We start from the raw sequence: 25841 nt of genomic DNA, 5'->3' as shown, positions 1-25841 counted from the left end.
TAAACCTAACACTGCCCAGACCACCACCACACCATGTCCCTGAGCACCTCAGCCAAACGTCCTTTAAATACCTCCAGGGATGGCGACTCCACCACTGCCCTGGGCAGCCTGTTCCAGTGCTGGACAACCCTTTCAGTGAAGGAAAATTTCCCAATATCCAGTCTAAACCTCCCCTGGCGCAACTTGAGGCCATTTCCTCTTGTCCTATCACTTGTTACCTGGGAGAAGAGACCGACCCCACCTCTCCACACCCTCCTTTCAGGCAGCTGTAGAGAGCGATGAGGTCTCCCCTCAGCCTCCTTTTCTCCAGGCTGAACAACCCCAGGTCCCTCAGCCGCTCCCCATCAGCCTTGTGCTCCAGACCCTTCCCCAGCTCCGTTGCCCTTCTCTGGACACGCTCCAGCCCCTCAATGTCTCTCTTGTGGCGGGGGGCCCAACACTGAACGCAGCATTCGAGGTGCGGCCTCAGCAGTGCCGAGTACAGGGGACGATCACTGCCCTACTCCTGCTGGCCACACTATGGCTGATACAAGCCAGGATGCCATTGGCTTTCTTGGCCCCCTGGGCACACTGCTGGCTCATATTCAGGCAGCTGTCAACCAACACCCCCAGGTCCTTCTCTGCCAGGCACTTTCCAGCCACTCTTCCCCAAGCCTGTAGCGTTGCATGGGGTTGCTGTGCCCCAAGTGCAGAACCCGACGCTGAGCCTTGTTGAACCCCATACCTGGTAATTCAAGGTGAAAATACAAGAATTTACCCTTCCCCTGCCCTGCGTTTCCTCTGAGCGGGGCCCTGCCCGGGATTGAATACTACCGTCCCTCGGCTCTTCCTCGACCGTAACAACACGAGTCTCCTGTCAGCAAGGTTACGCAAACGGCCGCTGATAAAACAACTTCCAGGTTGCTCTTTCCAAGGCCGGAGCACCCAGGCCGTTGAACGCAGGGCCCAGACGAGTGCCCCGTGCGTGAACCTCCTGGCAGCGACACCTGCCATATAGCACTGCCCGATGACAGCGCGGGGCCTTGGTGCCATGGTACAGGCTGGGTTAATGACTTTGTTTATACTCTTTGGGTAATCGCGATAAGGACGCCCAACCCGCTGTCCCCTTCCCTGCGCCGCTGGCACTTCATTGAGAAAACGGCCGTTGACGCCACGCGGAGAACTCGTTTGCCCCAGCCAATCAGCCCAGGGACGGCTGGTTGGTTTTGTTTTTTTTTAATGAGGACCGCTTAATCACAGAGCGGTCAAGGCTGTGGAGGGGTGTTTCACTGGTGACCCAGCCTTATAAGAGCTGGTTCGAGCAGCTGCGAGCTGGCAGAGTTGGGAGGACGGGGAGAATCCAGCCTGCGACGGAGGGTTTGGGAGGGATTTTACATCTCTCCCGTCTGCTGTAGCAGGAGCTGAGTTTCGCTGAGGATCCGGCCGCCCGGCTCAGCTACGACCACCAGCGGCATGGACGTGGATTGTGAGAGGTGCCAGTGCCACGGCGAAGACAAGCGCACCGCCATCCTCTACACCCTCCTCAGCCAGAACCTCAACCACGGCCGGGGCGGCCGCAGCCCAGCCCACCAGCGCTGCCTCTGCCACCAGCGCCGGACCGTCTGCCTCCGCACACCCCACGTCACCTGCCAGGCGGCCTCCAACGTGCTGGTAAAAACCATCAGCTTCATGAAAAACCTCCCTTCCTTCCACCTGCTGCCGCGAGAGGATCAACTCCTGCTGCTGGACAGCTGCTGGGTTCCCCTTTTCCTCCTGGGGCTGGTCCAGGAGATGGTGACCTTCGAGGTGATGGAGACCCCGGCCCCCAGCATGCTCAAGAAGATCCTCCTCGACGGCCAAAGCAAACATCAGGAGCCCGAGCGGACGCAGCCCACGCTGGCCGCCGTGCAGCGGCTGCAGTGCTGCCTGAACGCCTTTTGGAGCCTGGACCTGAGCCCCAAGGAATACGCCTACCTGAAGGGAGCCATTCTCTTCAATCCCGGTGAGTGCCCGGCCCTCGCAGCTCTGCCTGCCGGCGGGAGAGCACGTCCCGCACACCTCAGCATCTGAACGGGCACCCCTTGGCTTGTAGACATTCAGAGCGCGGGCAGGCGTGAGAGCGGGGAGGGCCGGTTACCTTATCCTTATCCCTGAGCGTTACAAAATGCACTGGCAGGCGGGGAGGAGGGATGTCAAACGTAGTGGTCAAAGCCAGAGAGACCTTTGCCTGCCCCGCAGACAAGAAAGGACGCCGGGATTTCATTTGTAAAGCACGAGTTTGCCCAGTTAACTACTTTTGCTCCCTCAAAACGGCAGCCCTGGCATCGCTACGTCTCAGTAGTGTTGCGTACATCTCATTAGCGTGCCTCGGAGATCCTTTCTGAGAAATGAGGAAGGGGAAGGGTGGGAATGGGAGAAAGCTGAGGCTGTTTTCCAGCCTCCCTCATCACCGGCTTGTCCTCCTCTCCCTCGGCAGATGTCCCCGGGCTGAGGGCCTCCCTGTACATCGAGAGCCTCCAGCGGGAAGCCCAGAGAGCGCTTCAGGAGGTCCTGCAGCCCCTGCACCCCGAGGACCAGGGCCGCTTTGCCCGCATTTTGCTGATCGCCTCCACCTTAAAATCGATCCCTCCCGCCCTCATCACGGATCTCTTCTTCCGACCCGTCATCGGCAACGCGGACATCGTCGAGCTCATCGCGGAAATGCTGTACGAAATAACCGGCAGGCAGCCGGCTCCCGCGGCACGCGTGGCATGCTGAGCGGCCGCGCTGGGACGCCGGCCCCGTGGATGCTCCCCACGCCTCGCCGGGCAGCAAAGCGAATCCGGGAGCGGGAATTTAGCCAGACAGGCGCTCTGGACTCTGCGGGGAACTGCGCATTTCGGTAGGGCTGAGGCCGGCGGATTGAGCCAGGCTGCAGCAGAGCGCACGGAGAAACGCCTCCGGTTCAGCAGATGTTTACAGCAGCTCCTGCTCCGCCCGTGCCGGTCTCCGTTTCAGGTAGCGCGTGTGCGGGTGACGGGTTTCTTTCCCTGTTGTGTAGCCAGAGCTGCTCAGCTGCCTGTGAACAGACCACAGAGCAGTTTGGTTAGAGCCCGGTCCCAGTTTTGACTCAATGAATCTTTGGTCCTGTTGAAATCAATGTGCATTTTGCTGTTAACTCCAAGAGGTGAGGTTTGTCCTCAACTAACAGCTTGATTCTGCAGTGTTGAGGCACGCTGAGTAACACGTCTTCGGTGGGATCGCTTACTGAGCGCAAACCTTATGGAATTAGGTCTGGGTGACGTCTTGGTCTGTCTATTGTGCTTGAAATCTTAGAAATATTGCTGAAGGATCTTCCTCAGGCACCAAAAGGAAAAAAGCCAGAGTATTAAATCTTACAGGGGGTGCAGATTCACCCCTCCTACCTTTTCTTAGATTGTATCTTTTCTCCGTAACGCCATGAAACCCAACAGAACTGCTCGCAGAGCAACGGGTTACCTAAAAGCGCCTAAACCTATTGCGCATCATGTCGGGCTGTGGGCTTACCTCGTTTGTGCGACAATAAGTGACCCCCCGAGCTGTGAACGCTGCGGAGACGAGCGGAGCTGGTTTAGTGGTAGAACCAAACGTCCCTCCCCGGAGTTACAGCCGGGTGCACGCGTAGCATGCCTGGAAAACTTGCTCCTCCTGCCCGCAGCTTCTGCAACAAGTTAAATGTCAGTATTTAATAAGTGAACATTCTTGTGGTTTGTATATAAGATGCAGTAAATTATTTTTTTAATAAAATGTTTTACGTTTTGGAACATGGTGGTGAATTTTTAGAGACAGTGTTAAATTTGGGGGGGGGGGGGGTTAGAAAAACCGGCTGTAGGCCCGGCGTGGAAAGGATGCTCGATGGAAAAGGGGCTTTCCATAAAAATCCATCTGCCTCGCCACGGCGAGGGAGCGTTGCGATGCGGACACACGTCGATCACCGCCAGCGGGAGCCGTCTGCTGAACAGCCCCGCAGCACAAAAACCCTCAGTGCGCCCAGGAGACAGAAATTTGCAGCGGCAGCGGAATCGCAGCTTGTCCCCACATTGTGCCCTTCTCCAGGCGTTGAGCCTCGCCCCGAGGGCTCCCGGCCCAGCGGCGATGTCGGAGGTGGATGCTCTGACTCACCTGCACACGCACGCAGCTGCCAACAGGCACAACCACCATCCCGTTTGCTGTGCCCGACCCAGCCGAGGTGTCGGGTAAAGCCGCATGAAGCCTCCCTGTGCCCCATCACCCTCCTACGCATGGAAACACCTCGAATTTTAGCCAGCAGCCCGGTGGGAGGAAGGATTGCTTTGTCAGTCTGTCCCTCCGCCTCTCACCGCTGCTGCCGAACGGTGACGGACGGCTTCCAAGGTGATCTCAGCCCCGTGGCAGCCGTTTTCCACGGGGAAGGGAGCGCGTGAGTCACCGGATGATTTCCGCAGACCCACGCCAGCCACGGGCAGCCCTGAGCCGCGCAGCCCCGTGACGCGTGCGTGAGTCACGGCACATGGGATGCCAAACAGCCCCGCTGCCAGAGTTACCCCAAACCGGGCACGCAGACACTTCGGCCCAGGGGAGAGCCCCCGGAGCCTCCATCCTGCCACCGGTCCCACCAGCCCCTGGGGACAGGGGATCACTGTGGGCTCCCCTGTCCGGCGTGGCACCCGCCCGTGTCACTGCCCGTGAGGCAGGTCTGACACCACAGGGCCACTCCTCCATTGTGGGACACACGGCGCTGGGGCTTTACCAAGAGGGCGAGGCCAGGACCCCTCACGCAGGGTTGCGCTGCATGGCAGGGGGGGCCTGGACACCCCCAGCACCCTGACACCCCCAGGGTGTGTGACCCCCATCGGGGCCTGGCTGTCCCCAGGGCTCATGAATGCCACTGGGGCCTGGCCACCCTCAGGGCCTGTCACCTCCATTGGGGCCTGGCTGTGTCCCCAGGGCCTGTGACCCCCATCGGGGCCTGGCTGTCCCCAGAGCTCATGAACACCACGGGGGCCTGGCCACCCCCAGGGCCTATCACCTCCATTGGGGCCTGGCCACCCTCAGCCCCCTGCCACCTGCAGGGCCTGTGACCCCCGCTGGGGCCTGGCCACCCCCAAGGCCTGTCACCTCCACTGGGGCCTGGCCACCCCCAGGGCCTGTGACCCCCCTGGGCCCCGGCCACCCCCAAGGCCTGTGACCCCCATCGGGGCCTGGCTGTCCCCAGAGCTCATGAACCCCGCTGGGGCCTGGCCACCCCCAGGGCCTGTCACCTCCACTGGGGCCTGGCTGTGTCCCCAGGGCCTGTGACCCCCCCCGGGCCCCGGCCGCCCCGCCCCGCTGCAGGGCGCTCCCCCGCCGCCAGGCGGCGCCCACCCCCGCGCTCCGGGAGCGACGTCATCACCGCGCGCTCCGCTGCCGTGACGCGCCGGCCCGGTGGGGCAAGATGGCGGCGCCCAGCTGTAGCGCCGGTAATGGCGGCGCCGCCGCCCGCTACTGCCTGGTGAGCGGCATCCCGGCCGCGCTGCGCTCCGCCCAGCTCCGCGCCTACTTCAGCCAGTTCGTGGAGGCCGGCGGCTTCCTCTGCTTCCACTACCGTCACCGCCCCGAGCGCCCGCCGGCGGGCGGCGGCGAGGAGGCCGCGGCGCCGCGCACTTGCTCCTGCCTGGTGGCCGTGCAGCCCGGCCGCGCCCGCCGCCTCGTCCGCATGTACTCGGGCAAGCGCTGGGTCGGGCCCGGCGGCGCCTCGCTGCCCGGCCGCTGCCTCATCCGCAGGGTCCGCCTCGGCCCCGGGACAGGTACGAGCGGGCACCGGGGGGCCGGGCCGGGCCTCCCTTCGCGGGCCTGGAAGGGTCCGGAGGGCCCGTTGGGCACCGGATCCCACCTCTGCGGGTCCCAGCAGGCAACCTGAGGGCACCGGGTGGTTAAAACCCCTCAGGGAGTTTCCTTAATGCCTTAAATCCATTCTGAGGCAAAAAGAGTCAGTTTGGGGTCTGTCCATCCCTCTCCCGCCCGGGAGGGCCCTGATTTACCCCTCCCTGGTGGAGGGTGTGTTCCCCCACAAAACCATTCCTTCTCTCCTCCAGGCACGGAGACGTTTCCCTACAGCGGGGACAAGACGGCCGCAGGCGAATCCGTCGCAGAGGTAGACTTGAAGCGGCTGCCTGAGTTCAACCCCCCTTCTTTCATGCCTTACGGGAACGTGGGCACCCCCTTGAAAGTTTTTCTGGAGCTGATCCGGGCCTGCAGGCTGCCTCCCCGGATTATCAAGAAGTTGCAGCTGGATTTTCCAAAGACAGGCTCATCCCGTAGGTATGGGAATGTGCCTTTTGAATACCAGGACACTGAGACAGTTATAGAAGAAGAAAGAGTTTACACTGCTACGGGGGATGAGATCACAGAGGAAGAGGGGCCTGTGGCAAGATCGGAGGTGACTCACCCAGCCGGTGCTGAGGAAGATGAGGAGGGGCAGGAGAAGGAGAAAGAGGAGTCGCATTCGGATGACGTAAGTGGATTTTTCTAGCACCGTCCAAGGTTAGCTGTGGTAGCTGTGAAGCTAGGATGGCCTCTATAACTCTCCCAGAGCTCATTTTTAATCTTTTAATTGTATTGTATAAATCATTTGTCTAAAAATGGCGTTTAAATATGGTTGTTCACGTCTTGGTGCGCTGAGCCCCTTGGCGCGTGAACGGTGTGGGCATTAACGCCTCCAAAACTGCTTGTCCAAATCAAGCCGGTTGTAGGGGTTGAGCCCAAAGGGTTTGGTCCAGAGGAGCGAGCGCAGGCAGAGGCTGGTGCTGCGGGAGCAGATCTCTGCCCTGCTGCATGGAGGATTGGCCCGGCTCTGCTGTTGCTTGTAAATGAGGTGACCGGAGATTCAGGAGCACGTTCGTGTGCTGGAGACGACACACGGAGCTGTATGAATGGTTGACCTTGAATGCTCCTGTGATTGAAGTTAGTCATTCTGAAAAAAATGGCTTTCATGACAAAGACTCCTAGAAAACTGGGCTGGACAGGCTCTCTGGAGACTATCTCGCTCCCTCCAGCTGAGACACCTGTCTAGCCTGTTCTCACAAACCTCTGTCATTACAGAGGCAGCACAATCCCGAGGCAAGCCATTCCCGTTCTTTGCTATAGCAGAGTTAACTCGGATGCCAAATCTTTGCTGCAATTTTATCCCATTAGGTTCTCCTAGCAACAGCGGACACAGAGGAAGCTTTGTTCCCTCCTTTACAAACTTTTTATTCAGTCTTTTCTTCTCCAGACTAAACAGACTCCTCTAGCTGTTTCTCACAGGCTCTGTTTCCTGGATCTCGAGTCATTCTTTTGGCTGTTTCTTAGTGGGTTAATGTCTTCCTCGGAGGGCTCTGCCCAGAGCTGGGCAGGCAGCAGTAAAGCTGTCAGTCTGACCTGTGTCTCTGCCAGCGAGCTGCTTCACTGGAACCGACACAATCTCTTTAGGGATCGACTTGAGTGGAATTAATTTGTTGCTAGTGCTGACTTTACGTACAACACACCTGCTCCTTAAATGGGCATCTTTGTGTTAGAGATTGGGTACGCTGCTGAAAGCCTGCCATGAAGTGGGTGTGATGTGGTATTTTTCACCACTTCTGTCTGCTGACTCTGAAGATGGCATTAGTCAGGGGAATGAGGTCATCAGTGCCGGTCGTGTTAGTGCCTGAAAACAGCAGGCTGAGACGAGCTCTGTCGACAAAGCTGTTTCGTAGGGAAGGCGTTGCGATGGGCCGCGAGGGTCAGGGAAACAGGGAGGAGGCTGTGTGCCGTTGGCGTTGCCCACCTTTCACCGGCTCCTTTGCAGGACAACGATACCTGTGAGGAGTGGGAGCGACACGAGGCTCTGCACGAGGACGTGACCAAGCAGGACCGTGTGGAGGAGCGGCTCTTTGAAGAGGAGATTGAGCTGAAGTGGGAGAAAGGTGGCTCTGGCCTTGTCTTCTACACGGATGCTCAGTACTGGCAGGAGAAGAATGGAGGTAACGTTGGTGTTTGTGTCGCTGAGCCGCAAACTAACCACTGCAAGCTGGGGGGCCTGGCCCTGCAGGTAAATCAGGTATAACCCCGTACGAGCATTCCAGATCAGCTGCAGGTACGGGCATCTTGCCATCACTTTTTAAACCTTCCCTTGATCACAGAACCTGCAGTGGTTCAATTCAGTCACCAGAGACCCCAGTGGTCCTACTGGCAGCCTGTTGTATAAGCGCTGTTGTTTGTGGAGTCTCTAATACCGTTTCCTTCCCATTTTATTAGAGAAAATAGGGAGCTGGGCCACCAGCAAACACCTCTTCTGTGTCAGACTTCCACAACCATCACCAAAACTGGTGCTTTCCTTCTCTTGGCAGACTTCGATGAGCAGACTGCGGATGACTGGGATGTGGACATGAGCATCTACTATGACAAAGGTACCTGAGCTGAACACACACACCCCCGCCCCAGGAAACTAGGGAGGTTGGGAAATTCTGACCCTGCAGAATTTCTGCAGTGGGGAACTCCTTGGCACTGTCATCCTCTGAAAGCGTCCAAGGTGTCGGTGTACTTGAAACAACGTTTTCCTTGTCTGGCAGCGAGAGTTGCCAAAAAGAACAGGTTCTGCCTCCTTGTTGCGTGGTGCTCTGGGGGAAATGACGGTAGCGAACAGCTTTCCTGAGCTGTGCTGCTCTGACTCTTGCTTCTTTCTCCCTAGATGGAGGTGATAAGGATGCTCGGGACTCGGTCCAGATGTGGCTGGAACAGCGACTCCGGGACGGCTTGGAGGATGGATCTGTTTCAGGGCAACAGATTGGCACCTTCGAGAGATACACCAAGGTGAGCTCTGGATACGTGCTCAGGAGAGGATGGGGCAGGACAGGGAAGGCCGTGGTGGTGGTGCTCAGAGGATGTGGGCTAGGGGGAGGAGAGGTCTTGGATGTGGGGAGGGGGCAGAGGGTTCTGGGAAGATGAGATTGGGCTTTGTCCGGCAACTCTGTGACGTTTTTTCCCCCTCTCCCAGGGCTTTGGCAGGAAGGTGCTGGAGCAGCAGGGCTGGACGGAGGGACTGGGGCTGGGGACCAGCAATTCTGGAATGGCCGAAGCTCTGGACAACGAGGGTCAGAACCCCAGATGCAAGAGGGGGCTGGGGTAAGTACCCAACCCTGCCCTGCCAGCCTGTGTTCAGAGCCTCTGCCCGAGCTCTCTGGGCTGAGGCAGCAGCTAACTGGCCGCAAAAGGAGCGGAGTGTGAACCAGAACCGTAAGGCCGTCCCAGGGATCTGCCTTTCTCTGCGCAGCTGGTGGCAGGGCAGCTAAATACGCTGCTCTTCCTGACGGTCCAGCGCTCCTTAGAGGACCTTGTGGTGTTAGAGGAGGAGTGGAACCGTTTGTAGGTTCATGCAGCACACGGACACAGAGGGAGAGCTGTGCTTGAGGACTGAGGGTCACCTCTGCTACGGGAGTCTGGTGGGGAAAGCCCAAGTGACCTGAGCTGTGGCTGTGCACCTCACCCCTACCTTCTCTGTGGGGTTTCTGGAGGCTTTGTGCGGTGCGGTGTTTCACTGTGAGGGCTGGCTCTTGTTCTAGAGCAATCTCGCAGCCAGGAATAGGACAAGAATCCGTATTGCCCGGTATTGGTCCACTTCTCCCCTGCAGCGCGTGAAGGAAACGAGCTGGGACGCACAGAGATGTCTGACTGCCTCAGCAGTGTTGGACCAAACGTTTCCTGCTTCCCTCTAGGTACCACGGGGAGAAACTGCCAACTTTCAGCAAGGTGAAAAAGCCCCGGCGGGACACTCCCATCCTCATCTCGACCATCTATGATGACCCTGACCCAAAGGACAGCGGTGACCAGCTGCTCAGGCGCCAGCCACCCACTGCCATGAAGTACAGGCAGGACATGGCGTTTGTCCGGGCGTCACACGGTGCGCTGGAGAGCTTCAGTGCCCAGTCACGCTGAGCAGAGACTGTCACAGAGCCTTTGTACTGGTTCTGCTCCTGTCGAGCGCAGGCTGGCTCCTGATCTCGGGTTTGGAGCAGGGTGTTCGTATATTTATTTTTGGAAGAAATATACACTTGTAACAAAAATTGCCTCAGTGGGTTTTTTCCCCTCATTGAACCATTGAAATGAGGGGAAATAGTGCTGATCCTGTTTGTTCAGTGGGAAGGGGGAAGGGTGTTGCATTTCTGACTGGTGGTTTAAAGCCGATACTACTGCCTGGATCAACCGAGCTTGTGTGCTAGGTCAGCCTAAAAAACCAGAACTTGTAGTTCATGGCTTCCTGAGACCCAGGGAAGGACAAGTACAGACAGGGCCAGCCGTGGCACGGTAACTGTCCTGCAGAAAGCTTGCTGCTGGCCCGCAGCTTCGCGTTGCTTGGGCGTGACGATCCCACACTCCTGGGAGAAACTCATCGGGATGAAAGACTTGTCCTGGCAGCCTCCGGAGGAATTCTGCGGGAGGCGTTTCCCTGCGGTCGGGCGTAGCGGGTGCTTCCTTTCACGGCTCTCCGATGTGCTCTGCCCCGTTTTCCTGACGCAGGCACTCTTCTGTGGGGGGAGGGGGAGGAGAGCCTTCGTCCCAGTGACCCAGTACCGGAGGGTTAAATGTGAATTGGTGAACGCTCTGCTGGCAGGCTCCCGCTTGGCCCTGTGCGCCTTCCTTAAGGCTATTGCTGTGTCGGGGGGGGGGATGCAGAGAGTGATTTCCCCTTCTCTTGGAGACAGAGCTGGGGATGCGGTTGTGCTGGAGGGACAAGGGCCGGCGCCGGGACTCGAACCCGGGACCCGGACCCCGATTCCGGGGTCCGGCTCCCGGGTTCGAGTCCCGGCGATTGGAGGAGCTGCGCGTCCCTCCGCCCGCCAGGGGGCGCCGTGGTGGCGGCGGCCGTTCCTCAGCCCGGAACGCGACGCTCGGGGCCCGCGGCGACCCGGACCCAGCGCCGGGGGCACCGGCGGCGGCAGGCGGTGAGCGGCCTACCGGGAGCGGGGGTGGCCTACCGGGGCGAGGAGGGAGATGGGTGGGTATGAGGGATGGAGGGACCTGGGGGAGAAGGGGGAGCATGGGGGAACGGAGGTCGCAGGGGAGAAGAGGGGACATGGGGGAAAGGGAGGCATGGGGGGGAAGGAGGGATATGGGGGTGCAGGCAACGGGGAGGATGTGGGGGGAAAAGGGGGAGAAGAAGGGACTTGGGGGGACATGGGGGAAAGGGAGTCATGGGGAGAAGAGGGGGACATGGGGGAAGGGGGGTCATGGGGAGAAGAGGGGACGTGGGGGGATGTGGGGAGAAGAGGGGGAGATAGGGGAAGGGGGGTCATGGGGAGAAGAGGGGACGTGGGGGGATGTGGGGGAGAAGAGGAGATGCAGGCGAAGAGGGGATGGAGGAAGAGGGTACATGGAACATGGGAGGAGAGGGGACACGACAGGAAGAGGAGACACGGGAGATGTGGGACATGGAGGGAGAGGGGATATGGCGGGGAGAAGGGATATGGGCTGGGGGAAGGAGCGTGTGGGAGAGGGGACAGAGGCTGGCATGGGGAGAAGGATGTGTGGAGAGTGGGAATATGGGGGTTACGTGGGGAGGAGAGGGGATGTGAAGGAGAAAAGGGACAGGGGGATATGGAGAAATGGAGGGGAGGACATGGGGACATGCTGGGGCGAAGGAGGGAACGTGTGGGAGCTGCCACATCAGGAAGGACCCAACTAGGGTAAAACTCACCCCCCAGGCGGGCAGGAGTAGGGACCCGCGTCCCGCAGGCACAGCCCTGTGGGTCTGGTTGGGGTTTGCGCCTGTTTTCAGCCACGGCACCACCAGCCGTGGGTAACAGGGTAACGTCTGCCCCGGCGTGGGGCTCAGCTGTGCAAGGAGTGACGGGAGGCAGCAGTGACGCAATGGCGCTTTCCCTTCCTCTCCACCCGCTCCCTGGGTGTGAATTCCAACAGCTCGCATTCGTATAAATGCAAATAAAATGGTAACTGGGAGCTTTTCCTTTCTCAGTCAGCAGAAAGAGAAAGAAATGAGCCGACATGTCTGAGGGCAGCAAGGGGAGCTCGCTGGCCTTTGGCCAGGTGGTAATCGGGCCTCCGGGCTCCGGGAAGACGACCTACTGCCATGGCATGCAGGAGTTCATGGGCAGGATCGGGCGCAAGGTGACGGTGGTGAACCTGGACCCCGCCAACGAAGCGATGCCCTACCAGTGTGCCGTGGACATCGCCGAGCTCATCACCCTGCCCGACGTGATGGAGAACTTGAAGCTGGGGCCCAACGGGGGGTTGATCTACTGCATGGAGTACCTGGAGGCCAACTTCGACTGGCTGCAGGAGAAGCTGGCTGCGTTCAGGGGTCACTACTACTTGTTTGACTGCCCAGGGCAGGTGGAGCTCTACACCCACCACGACGCCCTGAAGAACGTCTTCGCGCAGTTGGCCAAGTGGAATTTCAGGGTAGGTTTGGGGCTCTGCAGGGAGCCGGGATCAGCACCTGGCACCCCACGTGCTTGTGCCGGGGGCTCGGAAGCCGTACGCCGCGTGGTCAGAGCTTTTGATTGTGGGTACTAATGACTGTTTTCTTTACGAACCTGTTTGGCCTTTCATGTGAAACAGCTTTATCAGGGAAGGAGGGGAATTTTGCCCCGGTTTATGCTCAGAGGGATTGACAAAAGAGTGGCTTGTTCAAGGCGTTTAATGCAGTGGAATTATCGTGAATAGAAACATGGATTCTGTCCTCACGCACTCTCGCTGTGCTCCAGGGTCCTCTCCACAGACCTTGTGTGTTTTATCCGAGTGGGCGCTGTATTTTGGAGCAGGGTGGTAGATGCGCGCGCTGGGCGAGCGGGGACCCTTTGCGCTGCGCTGTGAGAAATTCAGGCGTCATCTCAGGCCCTGCCTGGCTCTCCTGCAGCCAAGCCGAATCGCTCTGCACGTTGTAGTACGTGCTCTGTGCTTTCTTGCACAATGGAAGATGCAAATGAGGAAGCGCAGGTGAGAAGAGTCCCGTAACCAAGCTAACTTGCTTACGTTGCATTTGTTTTGCATTTGGGCCAAACCATGAATGTGCAAACCATGTACGGTGTGAGCAAGAAGGGCAAGTTCATTTGCTTGAGAATGTCACTGGGAATCTGCACATTAGAAATTATTTTTGTTCAAATAAACATACACGAAATTGTAGTTACTAAAAAAAGATAGTTACACGGCTGTTTTCACGTTCACTCGAGCGCTTACACCTGCCTGTGAGCTTTAAACTGGCTTTTTTGCTGCAGAAGCATAGCTGTGACTCAACCGTGCTCGACTACAGAGCCCTGACTTTGAGTAATATTGTGTAACAGGCAGTAACTGAACACAGATCTCGACCACATTGTTACAGCTGCGTGAAACACAGGGACTCAAACTGCTCGTTAATCTAATTTTTAATCATTATTTCAAACCACATGACAATTGGTTCTCCCAGCAGAACGTGGTGTGCTACAGTTACTGCTCCTGAGTGTACGCTGTGAGTGAGCATTCCTGTGGGGAAGGTGGAAATCTGGAGGCAGTCGTGTCGTTCAGAATGAGAGTTAACCCCGGCTCCCACCCCAAAAAACCTGCAGAGTTCAGACAAGCGTGGAAACTTCATCTGCAAAGAAAGAAGCCCTGAGAAAAGGGGGAGCAGTTGCAGGTTTAAGTGTCTTTCAGTACTGCTGGTGGAGCTCAGCACCCCTATAAGCCTCCCCACAGCCCTTTCTGTGCACCAGCACCCTGGGTCCCGAAGTCCCCAGGCGGTCCGTGGGTGTGAATGTGGCGATATATACTTCTGTATATATGTGTGTGCTTGTATACGAGGATGTTTTATATGCGGGAGCTAGAAGGTAGGTGGTAACTTTCCCTACATGGGAGTCTGTGCATTTATAGTCAGGTCTGAACGGATTGTCCCATAGCCACTTCTCAGAGTGTCCCAAAAGCAAGCGGATGGACTCGTCACCGGGCCTGACCTTGTGCTGTCCCTTTGTGCCTTTGCTCTCCAGCTGGCTGCGGTGCATTTGGTGGATTCTCACTACTGCACGGACCCTGGCAAGTTCATCTCTGTTCTCTGCACCTCGCTCTCCACCATGCTGCACGTGGAACTGCCCCATGTCAACATCCTCTCCAAGATGGACCTGATCGAGCAATACGGCAAGCTGGGTAAGAGCCTTTGCGAGAGAGACACGTGGAATTGGGCTGGGGAATTGGGTGCAGATTAGCTGCTGGGGTACGGGGACGTATGGCTGGGAGACGGCGGGGGAACTGGTGTAAATCTCACCGGCTTCTCAGTGGCATGCTCTGGCCAGAGAAGCCCCAATATTTACAGATTGCTTTCAGAGCTTCTTGGTGTTTCCCTGCAGCTTTCAACCTGGATTATTACACAGAGGTCCTGGACCTCTCATACTTGGTTGACCATTTAGCTTCCGACCCCTTCTTCAGAAATTACCGCCGCCTCAATGAGAAGCTGGTGGAGGTGATCGAGGACTACAGCCTGGTGTCCTTCGTTCCGCTCAACGTCCAGGTGATGCAGCAGGAGGAGTGGGGCAGGGAGAACAGGGAGAGTTGGATACGTAGTCAGCGCGTTTGGTAGCAGCAGCTAGGTTACCTCTGCTTAGAGCCATGAGGGCTGAAAAGCTCAACTGCGAAGAGACTCGGGGATGGAGGAGGACAGTGAAACGCACCCAGACTTGTAAATGATCTGTGGCAGCCAAAGGAAAAGAAAAGGCTAATGAGCTTGGGGCTATGTGGGCCTCGTGTCCTGGGGTGGGGAATTAAGACTCCACCTTCATTCAGCTCTTCTGTGCCTGCATTTCAAATCGGGGTAAAGTATTACCTAAAACGTTGTTAAATTAGGGAGCACAGAATAATTAGAAGATTGGGAGGAATACATTTGGGAGGAAGGGCTGAAAACATTAATCTTGTAGTTTGCAGAAGCGTCAACAAAGGCAAATGGGCTGAGACAAGAGGTGATGAAAGGGAGTGAGAGGGTGGAGGGTGTCAGCCCATCAGGTATTCGGGCTCCACAGGGGGTGCCCCTGGTTGTCCTGTGGCTCCTCTGGGCTCAGGGAGGCCGGCAGCGTGCTCGGGGTGTTGGGTGCTGCGTGGGTGGCCCAGAGCCTCAGAGAAAATCCGTGGTAAAGCCCAGCGTGAGCTCTTGCCTCCGGGGAAGGGCCATGTTCCCTGTGCGTCATCTCCCTCCCTTGCAGGATAAGGAGAGCATGCGGCAGGTGATGCAGGCGGTGGACAAAGCCAACGGCTATTCCTTCGGAGACCAGGAGCACAGGAGCCTGGAAGCTCTGATGTCGGCAGCAGTGGGAGCCGATTTCCACTTTACTTCGTATCCTTCTCCACCGATCCTCTGTTGTGTTGAGTTTTAATTTCTCCTTCCCTGGGGAAGAGAGGCTGGAGGTGGGGCTGGCAGTTTGCAGGCCCAGGTTGTTACTAACATCACCTGATGCTGTTTGGTAGCGAGCAGGGCTCAGCCCAGACCTTAGCAGACAGTTGTCCACACCAAAGCCACCACATGTGTTGCTAATTGATACTGTGAATGTGGGAGGAACCTTTTGACAACTCTCCTCTCCCTCACGCTCACTTGGACTGGTTCATTCCACCTCGTCCAAACCATACAGTTGCTTCTTCTGTACTTGTCAGGTCTGGGATCAGCCAGAGCCAGAAATAACTCAGGTGATGCGTGCTGCTGCCAGTACTGCTGTCTTCCTGCCAGCCTTCAGGCTAATGTGGGGCTGGTTCCTCGCTGAGAACGTTAAGAGCTCCTTGCAGAAGGGAGTGTTTGAGCCCAGCCCCTTGTTTGCCTTAATTACTGCGTTATCAGCACACTTGCAGTGCAGGAGAAGTATGTGCAATCTCAGGACAAAGCCGTGGAGGAAGAAGTGATGGATCTGTAACACACCCACCTCTTCCACAGCTGCTCTCGGTTTTGACACCTCTCCTTTTCCTACCAGGAGCTTAAGGGATCTCTGCGTCGTGTGACTCGGACCAAGTGAAAGCCTTTCCAGGCAGAGGTCTGGCTGCTGGACTCCCTCTCTGTAGGGGTTTGACCTCTTGTGCTTCAGCCCCGCTGCACAGAGCAGTGATTTTGCAGAAAAGCGGTGGCTGAGTGCGAGGCAAGCCGGGTCTTTCCTTAGGAACAAGAGAGATTTGGCCAGGTGAAGGCATGGTTAGCAAGAGAGGAGAAACAAGATAAAGGAGACTGACCTTTGCCAAGGCTCCTCCTCCCTATCGTGACCAAGATGGATCCAGAGAAAGAAAAATCAGTTTGAGCAGTGAGACTTGAGACAAAAGTTCTTGGTTTACTGCGTAGGAGGAGTGTGCATGGGCCTCGTACCTGGAGGAGTATTCAAGCTAAGAAGCCTCCAGTCTGTCTCAAGGAGGACAGAAAGGTGGTGGTTTTTTTTTTTTTTTTTTTTTTTTTTAAAATAATGATGGACTCTTTCTTAATAAAACACTCCTTCGTCTCGCTTTCATCTTGTGAGTTTGCTGAACCTGAATAAATAAAACCAAGAGTGCTACAAAGCCTGAGGCTGGTGGGAACGTCACAGCAGCTGGTGTGTTGTGTACTTTGCAGAAAGGCTCCGTGTTTGCGACGTCGTGCTCCTCTATGATCTACCTGAGAACAGACGAAGACTTTGCTGGAGGGAGCGAGGAAGAGCGACTGTGGGACGTGAAAGCAGGTCACTCCTCGTGCGCGCTTATCCAGGGGCTGAACGCTGGCGGTTGGTGTGCACGCAGCGTGCTGACAGCAACGCGCAAACTGCAAGCTCGGCTTTTGTAGGCTTTTGATTAAGAAAGACCCTGTGTGACTCAGCGAGAGGTTGGAGGACATCATTTGCATGTAGGGCCTTTCTCAGCAGCTGGCTTGTCTGCCCTCATCCACCTTCCTTTTTCTGGGCTTGCTTTCCCAGATCCCAAATCCTGGGGCTTCCCCTCCTCCCCACGTAATTCCCTCTCACCAGCCGGCTGCAGCTCCTGACGGCGACGGCAGCAGCTCCCAGCCTCACGTGCCACCTTCTGCATCCTCACTGCAGACAGCGGCTTGGGTCTGTCGGTGCTGTGAATCGGGAAGGTTGGGGTGATGAAAAGCAAGGTGTCCCCACCGAGCAGCCTTCCGAGCGCCTCCCGGCAGCTCGCGCAGCCGCACGTAGGATGGGAGCGGGCGAGAATCCCGGCTCCCAGCTCGGTGTGCAGACTCAGCATCACTTCTTGCCCAAGACCTTGCATAAGATAAGACGGCTTCTTTGTGCAGGACAGTTTGGCCCTTAGTAGAGCAATTGCAGTCCACTGACTTGGGGAGTCTAAATGTGAGGGGGGTCTTGCTTGGCAGGGACTGCAGCTAGGCGGGGAATTAAAACTGAATTTTCCTGCATCTCACAGCTTTGTGGCCAGGATTTGGAGACGAGGCGGAGCTCAGAGGGAGAAGACACATGCGCACGCACACACACGCGCACGTGTTCTTTAACCAGATCAGTTCACAATGAAAGACTACACTGACACTTCAAATATAAAAGTCGAATTCCTGTCTGCTGTCAGTGCCTGAGCTCTTTTCCCGAGAGCCCAGGGACTTCCCTGGACATTCCTGGCTGAAACCTGGCGGCCGCATTTCAGTGCTATCTGGGGCTGAAGGTCTGGAAGCCCATCTAACCATAACTAGAGCTGAAACTCCATCCTTGCCTTGTGGTCTTGTGGACTTGTCCCAGTCGTCTTTGAGCCCTGTAGTTGCTGTAAAGGGGTAGAAGACGTGATCATAAAAAGGTGAATTTTATGGTGGCTTTTTCATGACTTTGAGAGATTTGGTGGCTTAAAAGCCAGGTCAAGGTGGAGTTATGCAAGAGCCCTCAAAGCTTTTTAGGTTGTTTGGCTTTTTTATTTTAATGCCTAGGCAGTATCTGCAGCTCCAGCCCTGCTGCGCTGTGCCGGTGCTGGAGAAAATGGAAACCAAAGGTGATAGAAACCTCTCAGCTCAGGGAACTTCTGCCATGTCCGAGCCAAGAAATGCTGAGGTCTAGAAGAGCTACAGCCTGAAAAGTGCAGCGTTTTCGCACCAAGTGGCTCTTCACAGCCCGGGTTTGGAAAGCAGGGGCTGAATTTGGACCCGCAGCTCAGCAGGGACGATGCTCGCTGCTCCTGGCCAGGGCGAAGCAGGAGATGGCTCTTCAGCGGGCACGGATGGCCCAATGCGAAATCCAGCCAGTTCCTGCACCCGCATGTCCCCACGCTGGGAGGGGACGGCCTTGCCGAGGCTCCCGAGGCTGAGGGAGGTGACACTCTGGCTCCTGTCGCTCCGTTGAGCAATCAGCCAGGGCGAAGGGCCAGGATTAGTCACCCCAATTGAGGCACATCCCTGGGGGGGGGGGGGGGGGGGCAGGCTTTCTGCCGAGCTGGTCCTACCTGCCCTGGCCCCTCCAAGCCTGGCGCCAGGAGAGGCTGAGCCCACCCCAACCGTGTGTGGGACCTCCTGGGCAAGGCTGAATGGGGCAGGTCATGTTTTTCGGGGGCTGGAGGGGTTTGGGCTTCGGTTGCAGCTGCTGAGCTGGGGTTTGCCGTGTCCCCTCCATCGCTTCCAGCCCCACAACCCCCACCTTGTGGCCAGACCACCGTGCCGGAGCCCCGATTGCACATCCCACTGGACAAGGTGTCACCGCAGCTGCTAGCTGGGGAGGTGGCAGCACCCCAGAGCCGGGTTACACTCGCAGGGTCCCTCTCCTTACCCCAAAACACAGTGCCTGGATCAGGCCAAGTCAGCCAGCCAGCCGCCTGCAATGTACCGGGATGAAATCTGAGCGTTTTCAGCAGCCCCCAGCCATTGTGAGGTGGGTCAGGGCTCAGCCCCATGCTGGGAGTCTCGCCAGGGCTGCGGGACAGAGGAGGTGGTGGGCTAAAATCCGGAGGATGGGGCCAGCATGACCCCGGGAGCATCTGCCCCAGGAAAGGGCGTTGGGGGTGCTGGCTCCATCACTGGGCTCCTGCTCGAAGGCTGCGAGTTGCCCCGTCAAGCAGTGCTCTCTGCAGGGGTATGAAAAGCCTCTCCAAAAACTAAAAAGCCCCCAGATCAGGCACCCAGGGCAATCCTGGCAGCACCCCGGGGTGCCTGCTCGGTGACAGCCGGCCAGCGCCGTCTCCCTTGGGTGCTGCGACACCGGGGAGGTGCTGGTGGTGGCTCAGCCTCAGCCGGCCCGGCCGGGCGGCCAGGAGCCGGCCAGCCCCGACCCCGGGCACAAAGCCCTGCGGGGAGGTTGTGAGAGCCGGGGACAAGGGACAAGCCCTGCTGTGGGTCCTGCAGCCCTCCAGCCCCGCTCAGGCCTGGCAGGGCCTTTTGCAGGCAGCGTGGCCAGGGGCAGCAGCCCCCGCTTGCCCACAGAGACCTGTTTCAGTAGCCTTAACCCCATGGCTGCTAGCCACGGTGCGGGCAGCTGGGTGCACTGCTCCCAACGCCTGGCTGGGGGGGTGGCTCCGGGATGGGGGACACTCCCTGGCCCCGGAGCACCCGCGTCCCTTTGCTCTCCTGGTGTTAGAGCTGCTAAAACAGATATATTTGAGAGCTCTGCTGCGCGCCCCTGCCTGTGCAACGTCAGGGCCGCTGAGAGCATCCTCCTGCCATCCCAGCCAGGGGACAAGGACGGGGATCGGGGTCTCAACATCTCCCTGGTCCCCTCCATCTGGGTCCCACCACCCTACGTGAAACAGGGGGCCAGGAGGGCAGCAGAACCCTCTCACGGGAGGTGTTGCGAGGACCGGGGCCCTCCGTCCCAGCCCCAAAAAGCTGCCAGACCGGCTGGGAGGCCGGGGAGCATCGTCCTCCTACACTGCCCAGCCGCACTGCAATTTCGGGCGCTGTTGAAATCGGTTAACTCCTGGGAGGCTGGCGGGAGCCTCGTTGTCCTCCTGCCACCCATGGGTCCTGAGAAGCGGCAGGGACCGGCACCTCCCAGCTCCCACCTCGCCACCCCCCACCCCGTTTAAGCTGCTGGTGTCCCCAGACCGCGGGTCAAGGGCCAGCGAGAGCCCTCGGCTCGTTTTTCACGTCGGCCGGCCCGGGTTTGGCTAATTACAGGTCTGGGGCTGGTTCCCAGGCTGGGAGCGCTCGGGGCCGGGCGGAGGCCAAGCGTCGGGGCCCCTCGCTGGCCTCCCCCCCGGGAACCGGCTGGGCTCCCCGACACCGCCGGGGGCCCCCCCAGCTCAGCCCAAGACCTGCTGAGCAAATTGCAACCTGCCGGAGCCGCTGACCCGGTCCTTGGCGGGGCCAAGGCGGCACCCACGTTTGCTTCTACAAGGTGCCCTGATGGGGACGGGGAGGGGACTGGGAGGTGGGCGAGGGGCTGAGGGGGCTCGCAGGGGTTAATCCCCTGGACTGGGCTCCGTGCCCGGCTCTGCTCCGGGTGACGCATCCCATCCCGGGCGAACAGGTTCTGGTTTGCGCAGCCCAACCTCGCACAGCAGCCAGCGCTTTCCCACGGCAGAGTCCTTGCAAACCTCCTGACATCCCAGGCTGGTCCCTGCGCAGGGAGCAGCAGCCCCACGGGCTTTGTGCCGGGTGCTCCGCAATCCCTGCACGCAGCGGGGTGGGGGGGGTCACTTCCCCGCTCACGCCTCAGTTTCCCCAAAGCCCAGGAGCTCCTGGCACCCTGGGAGCCGGGTTTTGGCCGTGACGGGGCTCGGGGCTCGGGGCTGGCGTGTCCCCCGTGTCCCCAACTGGGGACCCCGCCGAACCGGGGCGGCGCATCCTGAGTCACGGCATGTTTCCTCCCGGCATCCCGGCGTTTCCCATCAAAGGCCAGCTCCTGCCCGGCCCTGCTGCACTTGATCTGATGAGCTCATAGCCCTGGGTGCCGTGACTCTGGTTCAGTGTAATTATTTTTCATGTCGAAACTCGTGCTGGCGGGAGGGGCCACGCTCGGCGAGCTGCGCCCTTCACCGTGGCCAGGCGCCAGGGCCAGAAGTGCTGAGCCTGCCCCAGCGCATCTGGACCTTGGCGGGGACGTCCCCACCCCGACGACACCCCGGGGCTGTCCCCGTGTCGCTGCCGATGCTGCTTTTGGGGAGGGCCCCCCCCCCTCCCCCCAATCCCCACCCTTGGACACAGAGGAGAGCTGGTGGGGGAGGACCTGGGGACCTGCACAAGGGCCTCGGCGACGGGTTTTGGGGCCCCGTCGGTTTGCGCCAAGGGGTTGGGACGCCCCGCGCCGGGGTCGGGGACCTTGGTGCACCCCACGGAGCAGCCGGCCCTGCGTGGGGCTGCCGAAACCCTCGCCCCGGGGAGCTGGGTGCTTCCACGGGCTGCAGTTCTGCAGCCGCCGAAGGACGGGGCTCCCTGGGCACCCGGAGACCCCGTCGCAGGGCCGGGGGGATCGGGGGCAGCCGAACCGCTGCCGTGGGGCCCGGGGGACCCGACCCGCTCCCCCGTCCCGTGGGGCGAGAGGCAAAGCAGGTGCCCGGCGGCAGCGGGAGCTGCCCGGACACGTGCGCGGGGGAGAGACGAGGCAGACCAGAGGCAGGCGTGCAGGAGACGGTTTATTGGAGACACACAGAGGCTTTGGCCATACGTGACCCCCCCTCGAATGGGGGGGCTGCCCGGACCCCCCCCCTTGCCCCATCCCGGCCCCTCACCTCCTCCCGCTGCAGCTCCAGCCCGCTGGCACGGTGGATTTGGAGCTAGCACGCACCGGGCTGGGCTCCCCCCCGCCAAAATGTTAAATAGTGGGGGGCTGGCAGCCCTCTGGGACGGAGGCACCCCCTCTCCCTCCCTCCCCCCACCCCAGAGCAGAGGATGGGGGAGAGCGAAGGGGGGGGCGGGGGGGGGGCATGCCAAAGCCACCCCCGCTCCCGGCATCCAGGCTGGGGGGGCTGTGGGGGAGCTGAGCCTCCTCCCCCCCCAAAAAAAAAAAACCAAACCAAAACAAACAAACAAAAAAAACCCAGAAAAATAAACCACGAAGAGATGCTGAAGGGACTGGAGGGGGGGGCAGGTGGGGGCCGGTCCCCGGCTCCGCAGGGTCCGTTCAGTTCTTGGGCTCTTCGCCAGCCTCGCCGCCGTCTTCTCCGGCGCACTCGGCTGTCCATAGCGTGAGGTTGTCCCTGAGCAGCTGCATGATGAGGGTGCTGTCCTTGTAGGAGTCTTCGCTGAGCGTGTGCAGGTCCCCCATGGCCTCGTCGAAGGTGGTCTTGGCCAGGGAGATGGCCTGCTCGGGGGCGTTGGCGATCTCGTAGTGGAAGACGGAGAAGTTGAGGGCCAGCCCCAGGCGGATGGGGTTCGTGGGCTGCATCTCCTTTTTGCTGATGTCCATGGCCTCTTGGTAGGCTTTCTGGGCGTTGTCTATCGCCTCCTTCCGGTTGTCCCCAGTGGCCACCTCGGCCAGGTATCGGAAGTAGTCGCCCTTCATCTTCAGGTAGAAGACCTTGCTCTCAGGTTCCTCCGCCTGCTTGATGAGATACTTGTCCAGCAAGGCCAGGACGTTCTTGCAGACGCCATTCAGCTCCCTTTCCACCTTCTCCCGGTACTCGTTCACCAGCTGCGCTTTGTCGTCCCCCTCTTCGGTTTTGTGCTCGATGCTGGAGATGACCCTCCACGCCGAGCGCTGGCACCCCACCACGTTCTTGTAGGCGACGGAGAGGAGGTTGCGTTCCTCGTTGGACAACTCGTCCCCGTGCTCCACCACCGCCTTCATGAAGTCTGCCATGTCCTCGTAGCGCTCAGCCTGCTCGGCCAGCTTGGCCTTCTGCACTAGGTGGTTTCTTGCCATGGCTGGGACGCGGGCGCAGGGCAGATGCTTGGGCGAGGAGCGGGGCCGGGAGCCGTCGGAGCCTCTGCCGAGCCCCGCTGCCGGGATTCGTTTTTGGCTGAGTGTCGGAGCCTCGAGCGAGAGCGGGAGGAGCCAGCGAGGCCAAAGGAGTGTCCTCCTCCTCCTCCTCCTCTGCTTCCTCCCTGCCGAGCCCGGCCTTAAAAGGAAAATTGCTGTGAATCATCGCCTGCAGGCGACGGGCGCTGGGGAAGGGGCGAGGGGGGCGGCCAACGCCCTGCCCTCCCCATGGGTCCCGGGGAGGGCTCGGCAGTGGGTGCAGCACCCATGGATGCCCCGAGGGGTCTCCCCGCAGCCAACACCCATCCCGGGACCGAGGGGACGCCCGTCCCGCTGCTAAAAGTGCGTGGAAGGGGGACAGGGGGTGGGTTAGCGTTTCGGGGGGTACACAGAGATGCAGCAGCGTTCGGCTCTTCCCACCCCTCCCAGAGAAATGGGCCATGGGGTTTGTCTGGTCAGAAAAAAAAAAAAAGAATTTCCTCCCCCTCCCAAAATCCTATCACTGTCATTTTTATACGGTGATTAACTTTGCTGGTAATTGTGAGCGCTTGACGGGCAGGTATTTATTCCCACAGGTGGGGAAACCGAGGCAGAGAGGCTCAGCAGCTCGCCCAAGCGCCGCGGGAGGGACTGCCCCAAAGCAGGGCACGATTGCCCCGCGCCTTTGAGCCGCCGCATGGCGGGACCGGCCTGACCCCCCCGACCCCCCCCATAGCGGGGAAGGCACCGTCGGTGCGAGCCCGGGCCCGGCGGCAGCAGGGAGAGCCCAGCCCTGCCGAACTCGGGGCTCCCCCGCCGCTCCCCTCCAGCCCGGGGCTGCATTTCCCCATCCCAGCCTCCATCCCAGCATCTCGCCAGGGACTTTTCTCATCTCTCAAGCTGTAATTGAAGAGTTTTGATTTGGTTGGGGGGGGGGGTGGTGTTTAATTTTTTTTTTTTTTTCTTTTCCACACGAACTCGCTGTCGGTGCTGGCCCGCTGGTGGCAACGCGCCGCCCCGATTAGGATCTGTGCTTCGTGTTGCGCTGCAGTTTCACTCTCAACCTGCTCGAGCTTGTTGCCACACGCCGGGCGCTGGCGGCTCCTCGCCGTGCTGGCGAAGCCTCGGCCTCGCAGCCTGCGCCAATCCCCGGCCTTATCTGCCATGCGGGAGCTGTGCGGGAAGGGCAGGGTGGGGCGGGCGCCCGGCGGCACCGGGCCAAGGCAAAAAGGTTTTGGGGTTTTTTTTTTTTGTTTTTTTTAAATCAGCGTGACTCGCTGCTTTACTCATCCCTGCAAACAGCCCCCGGTGCCACCCTGCCCGGGAGTGCCCTTGTCCCCGTCATCCCCCTCCTCCTGCCTCGCTCGGGTCCTACTGGGACGGGGCGATGGAGGATGCTGGGGATGGAGGACGCGAGAGAGACCCGTGGATGCTTTTCCCAACCACGTGCAGCCCAGGAAAACACCCCCGGCCTCCATACCGCTCCCTCCCGCCCTGGCAAGGGGGGACTGGGGGCTGCTCGCCCCCTCCCTGGCCCAGCCCCCAGGCGCGGGGTGGGTCTGGGGTACCCCTGCCCATCGAGGGGCTCACACGCGGCGGCGGCACGAGGGGGTCCGGCTCCACCAGCCTCCCCGCAACCCCTCCGTGTCCCACCCCCAGGGCTGCGCCACGTGCAGCACCTCGCCGGCAATTAGACGGGACGAGCGTGATCCACCGTGGGAGCTGCCCCACCGAGCCGGGAAAAGGCGTTTTCCGAAGGAACTGCCCCGTGGAAGATGACTGCCCACCTCCCACCCTCTGCCCGGCAGGTGCGGTGCGGGAGGCAGACCCGCAGAGACCCTCTAAGAGCTTCAACCAAGCGTGAAAGCCCCCATAGAGGGGCTGGGGGCCAAACGGGCAGCCCAATGCAAGCGGCCCTCTAAAAACCACCTCCTTCCCTTGCAAAAACGCAAGGCAGCAATCCCCGGGTGGGAATTAGTCTGCAGCTCGTGCCCCTTCGAGCAGCCAAGCCACACGTGGTCGGGGTCCGCAGCCCCCAGCCCTGGCGAAGCACTCGCCGCCAGAGCCGGCTTCAAACCTCGGGCTGATCCCGCGCCAGCCCGGCCGCGTTTGGGCTGTTTAATCCTGTGTGGGCTCTGTTCCAGGACGGCCCCGTGGGGAGACCCCCGGCCCCCAGCAGGACCCCCCCAGCGGGACGGGAAGCTCAGATGGGGAGTGCGATGGCCGGGCCTCGGCTCAGGCATCTGCTGGCAGCCCCTGCCAAAGGGGCTGAGCTGCTGCCAAATTTTGGTTCCAACGGGCTGAGAGGAGGCTGCAAAAACATTCTGCTCTACCGGTTTCGTGAAAAATCAGCGGGTGGGTGAAGGGAGGAGCCCCAGATCGCTGCGCAGAGGCTGCGGGTGAGCTCGGCTGCAGCATCACCCCACAGAGCACCCGTGGGTGCCCCGAATGCTGAAGAGCAGCACCAGAAGGTGCGTCGCCCCGGGGAGAAGGGTACCCAGTTAAGCCCCAGCCCAGGGGACGCTGCCCGGGCCAGCGCACGCCTCCAGTCCCATGAGCTGAGCTGGCGATGCTGCAGGCGTGGGCTGGGCGCTCGAGCGGCTCCGCGATGGCAGGCGGGAGGCAGAGGATGCTCACGGCCATTCCCAGCGGCGCTGGAAGGATGCTCACGGCCTGCCCGGCCACCCCGTCCTCACCCGTCCAGCCCTGCCGCTCCCCAGGCTGTGGGGACGCTGCCGGCTCCCGACACTTCAGCGGGAGATGAATTTTGCCAAGGGGTGCTCACTGCACCCTGGGTCCCACAGGCACTGCCCATCGCTCCTTCCCCGGCCCCAGCAGCAGGGCTCGTGCCCTCCCCGCTGTACAGGAGGGTGCAGAGCCACGGGAAGGCTGAGACTCGCCTCAAGGCCACGGCTAGTGCCACAGGAGCTCCTGGCTCCCGGCCCCGTGGCCGGCACAGCCGCTGGCAGAGGGGTGCCAGCCCTCCGCGGCTCCGCTTGGCTCCCCGCCCTGCGCAGCACCGGCATGCCCAGGCAGGAGCTGCAGGGAGCAGCTCCCCTCCGCCGGCAGAGCAGCAGCAGACGCTGGCGTACAGTAAATAGGAGA

At 60.0% G+C, this 25841-nt stretch overlaps 4 protein-coding genes and 1 long non-coding RNA gene across 7 annotated transcripts; 3 read left to right on the top strand and 2 right to left on the bottom strand.

Moving 5' to 3' along the window:
• Positions 1 to 595: 595 nt before the first annotated feature.
• On the bottom strand, positions 596 to 6121 carry LOC142419312 (uncharacterized). Of its 2 annotated transcripts, none has more exons than XR_012778534.1 (3): positions 4120 to 4467; positions 3505 to 3658; positions 596 to 3037 (listed from the first exon to the last, which is right to left on the bottom strand). It is a non-coding gene; the product is annotated as an uncharacterized LOC142419312 (long non-coding RNA). The 2 variants fall into 2 exon arrangements; XR_012778535.1 differs by lacking the exon at positions 4120 to 4467 and adding an exon at positions 5997 to 6121 and having other exon boundaries at positions 807 to 3037.
• On the top strand, positions 1379 to 3064 carry NR0B2 (nuclear receptor subfamily 0 group B member 2). Its single transcript, XM_075522172.1, has 2 exons — positions 1379 to 1981; positions 2456 to 3064. The coding sequence occupies exons 1-2, from the start codon at positions 1453 to 1455 to the stop codon at positions 2734 to 2736; spliced, it is 810 nt and encodes a 269-aa protein (XP_075378287.1). The 5' UTR covers positions 1379 to 1452; the 3' UTR covers positions 2737 to 3064.
• GPATCH3 (G-patch domain containing 3) lies at positions 5385 to 10031 on the top strand. Its single transcript, XM_075522134.1, has 7 exons — positions 5385 to 5762; positions 6051 to 6469; positions 7784 to 7958; positions 8325 to 8384; positions 8666 to 8787; positions 8972 to 9099; positions 9690 to 10031. The coding sequence occupies exons 1-7, from the start codon at positions 5411 to 5413 to the stop codon at positions 9907 to 9909; spliced, it is 1476 nt and encodes a 491-aa protein (XP_075378249.1). The 5' UTR covers positions 5385 to 5410; the 3' UTR covers positions 9910 to 10031.
• A 766-nt stretch (positions 10032 to 10797) lies between these two features.
• On the top strand, positions 10798 to 16770 carry GPN2 (GPN-loop GTPase 2). 2 transcript variants are annotated; one of them, XM_075522385.1, is made up of 6 exons: positions 10798 to 10916; positions 11948 to 12393; positions 13950 to 14106; positions 14307 to 14467; positions 15153 to 15283; positions 15779 to 16770. In XM_075522385.1, exons 2-6 carry the CDS (start codon positions 11977 to 11979, stop codon positions 15849 to 15851), a joined length of 939 nt encoding a protein of 312 aa, XP_075378500.1. In that variant the 5' UTR covers positions 10798 to 10916; positions 11948 to 11976; the 3' UTR covers positions 15852 to 16770. The 2 variants fall into 2 exon arrangements, with proteins under 2 accessions (XP_075378500.1, XP_075378499.1); XM_075522384.1 differs by having other exon boundaries at positions 10879 to 10969.
• Positions 16771 to 21882: 5112 nt separating this feature from the next.
• Positions 21883 to 22895, bottom strand: SFN (stratifin). The gene has a single exon (XM_075522265.1). It carries the CDS (start codon positions 22698 to 22700, stop codon positions 21960 to 21962), a length of 741 nt encoding a protein of 246 aa, XP_075378380.1. The 5' UTR covers positions 22701 to 22895; the 3' UTR covers positions 21883 to 21959.
• Positions 22896 to 25841: the final 2946 nt, after the last annotated feature.

Source organism: Mycteria americana, chromosome 21 (assembly GCF_035582795.1).
Source record: "Mycteria americana isolate JAX WOST 10 ecotype Jacksonville Zoo and Gardens chromosome 21, USCA_MyAme_1.0, whole genome shotgun sequence".
NCBI classification, from domain to species: domain Eukaryota; kingdom Metazoa; phylum Chordata; class Aves; order Ciconiiformes; family Ciconiidae; genus Mycteria; species Mycteria americana.
This window is presented reverse-complemented; position numbering and strand designations above follow the sequence as displayed.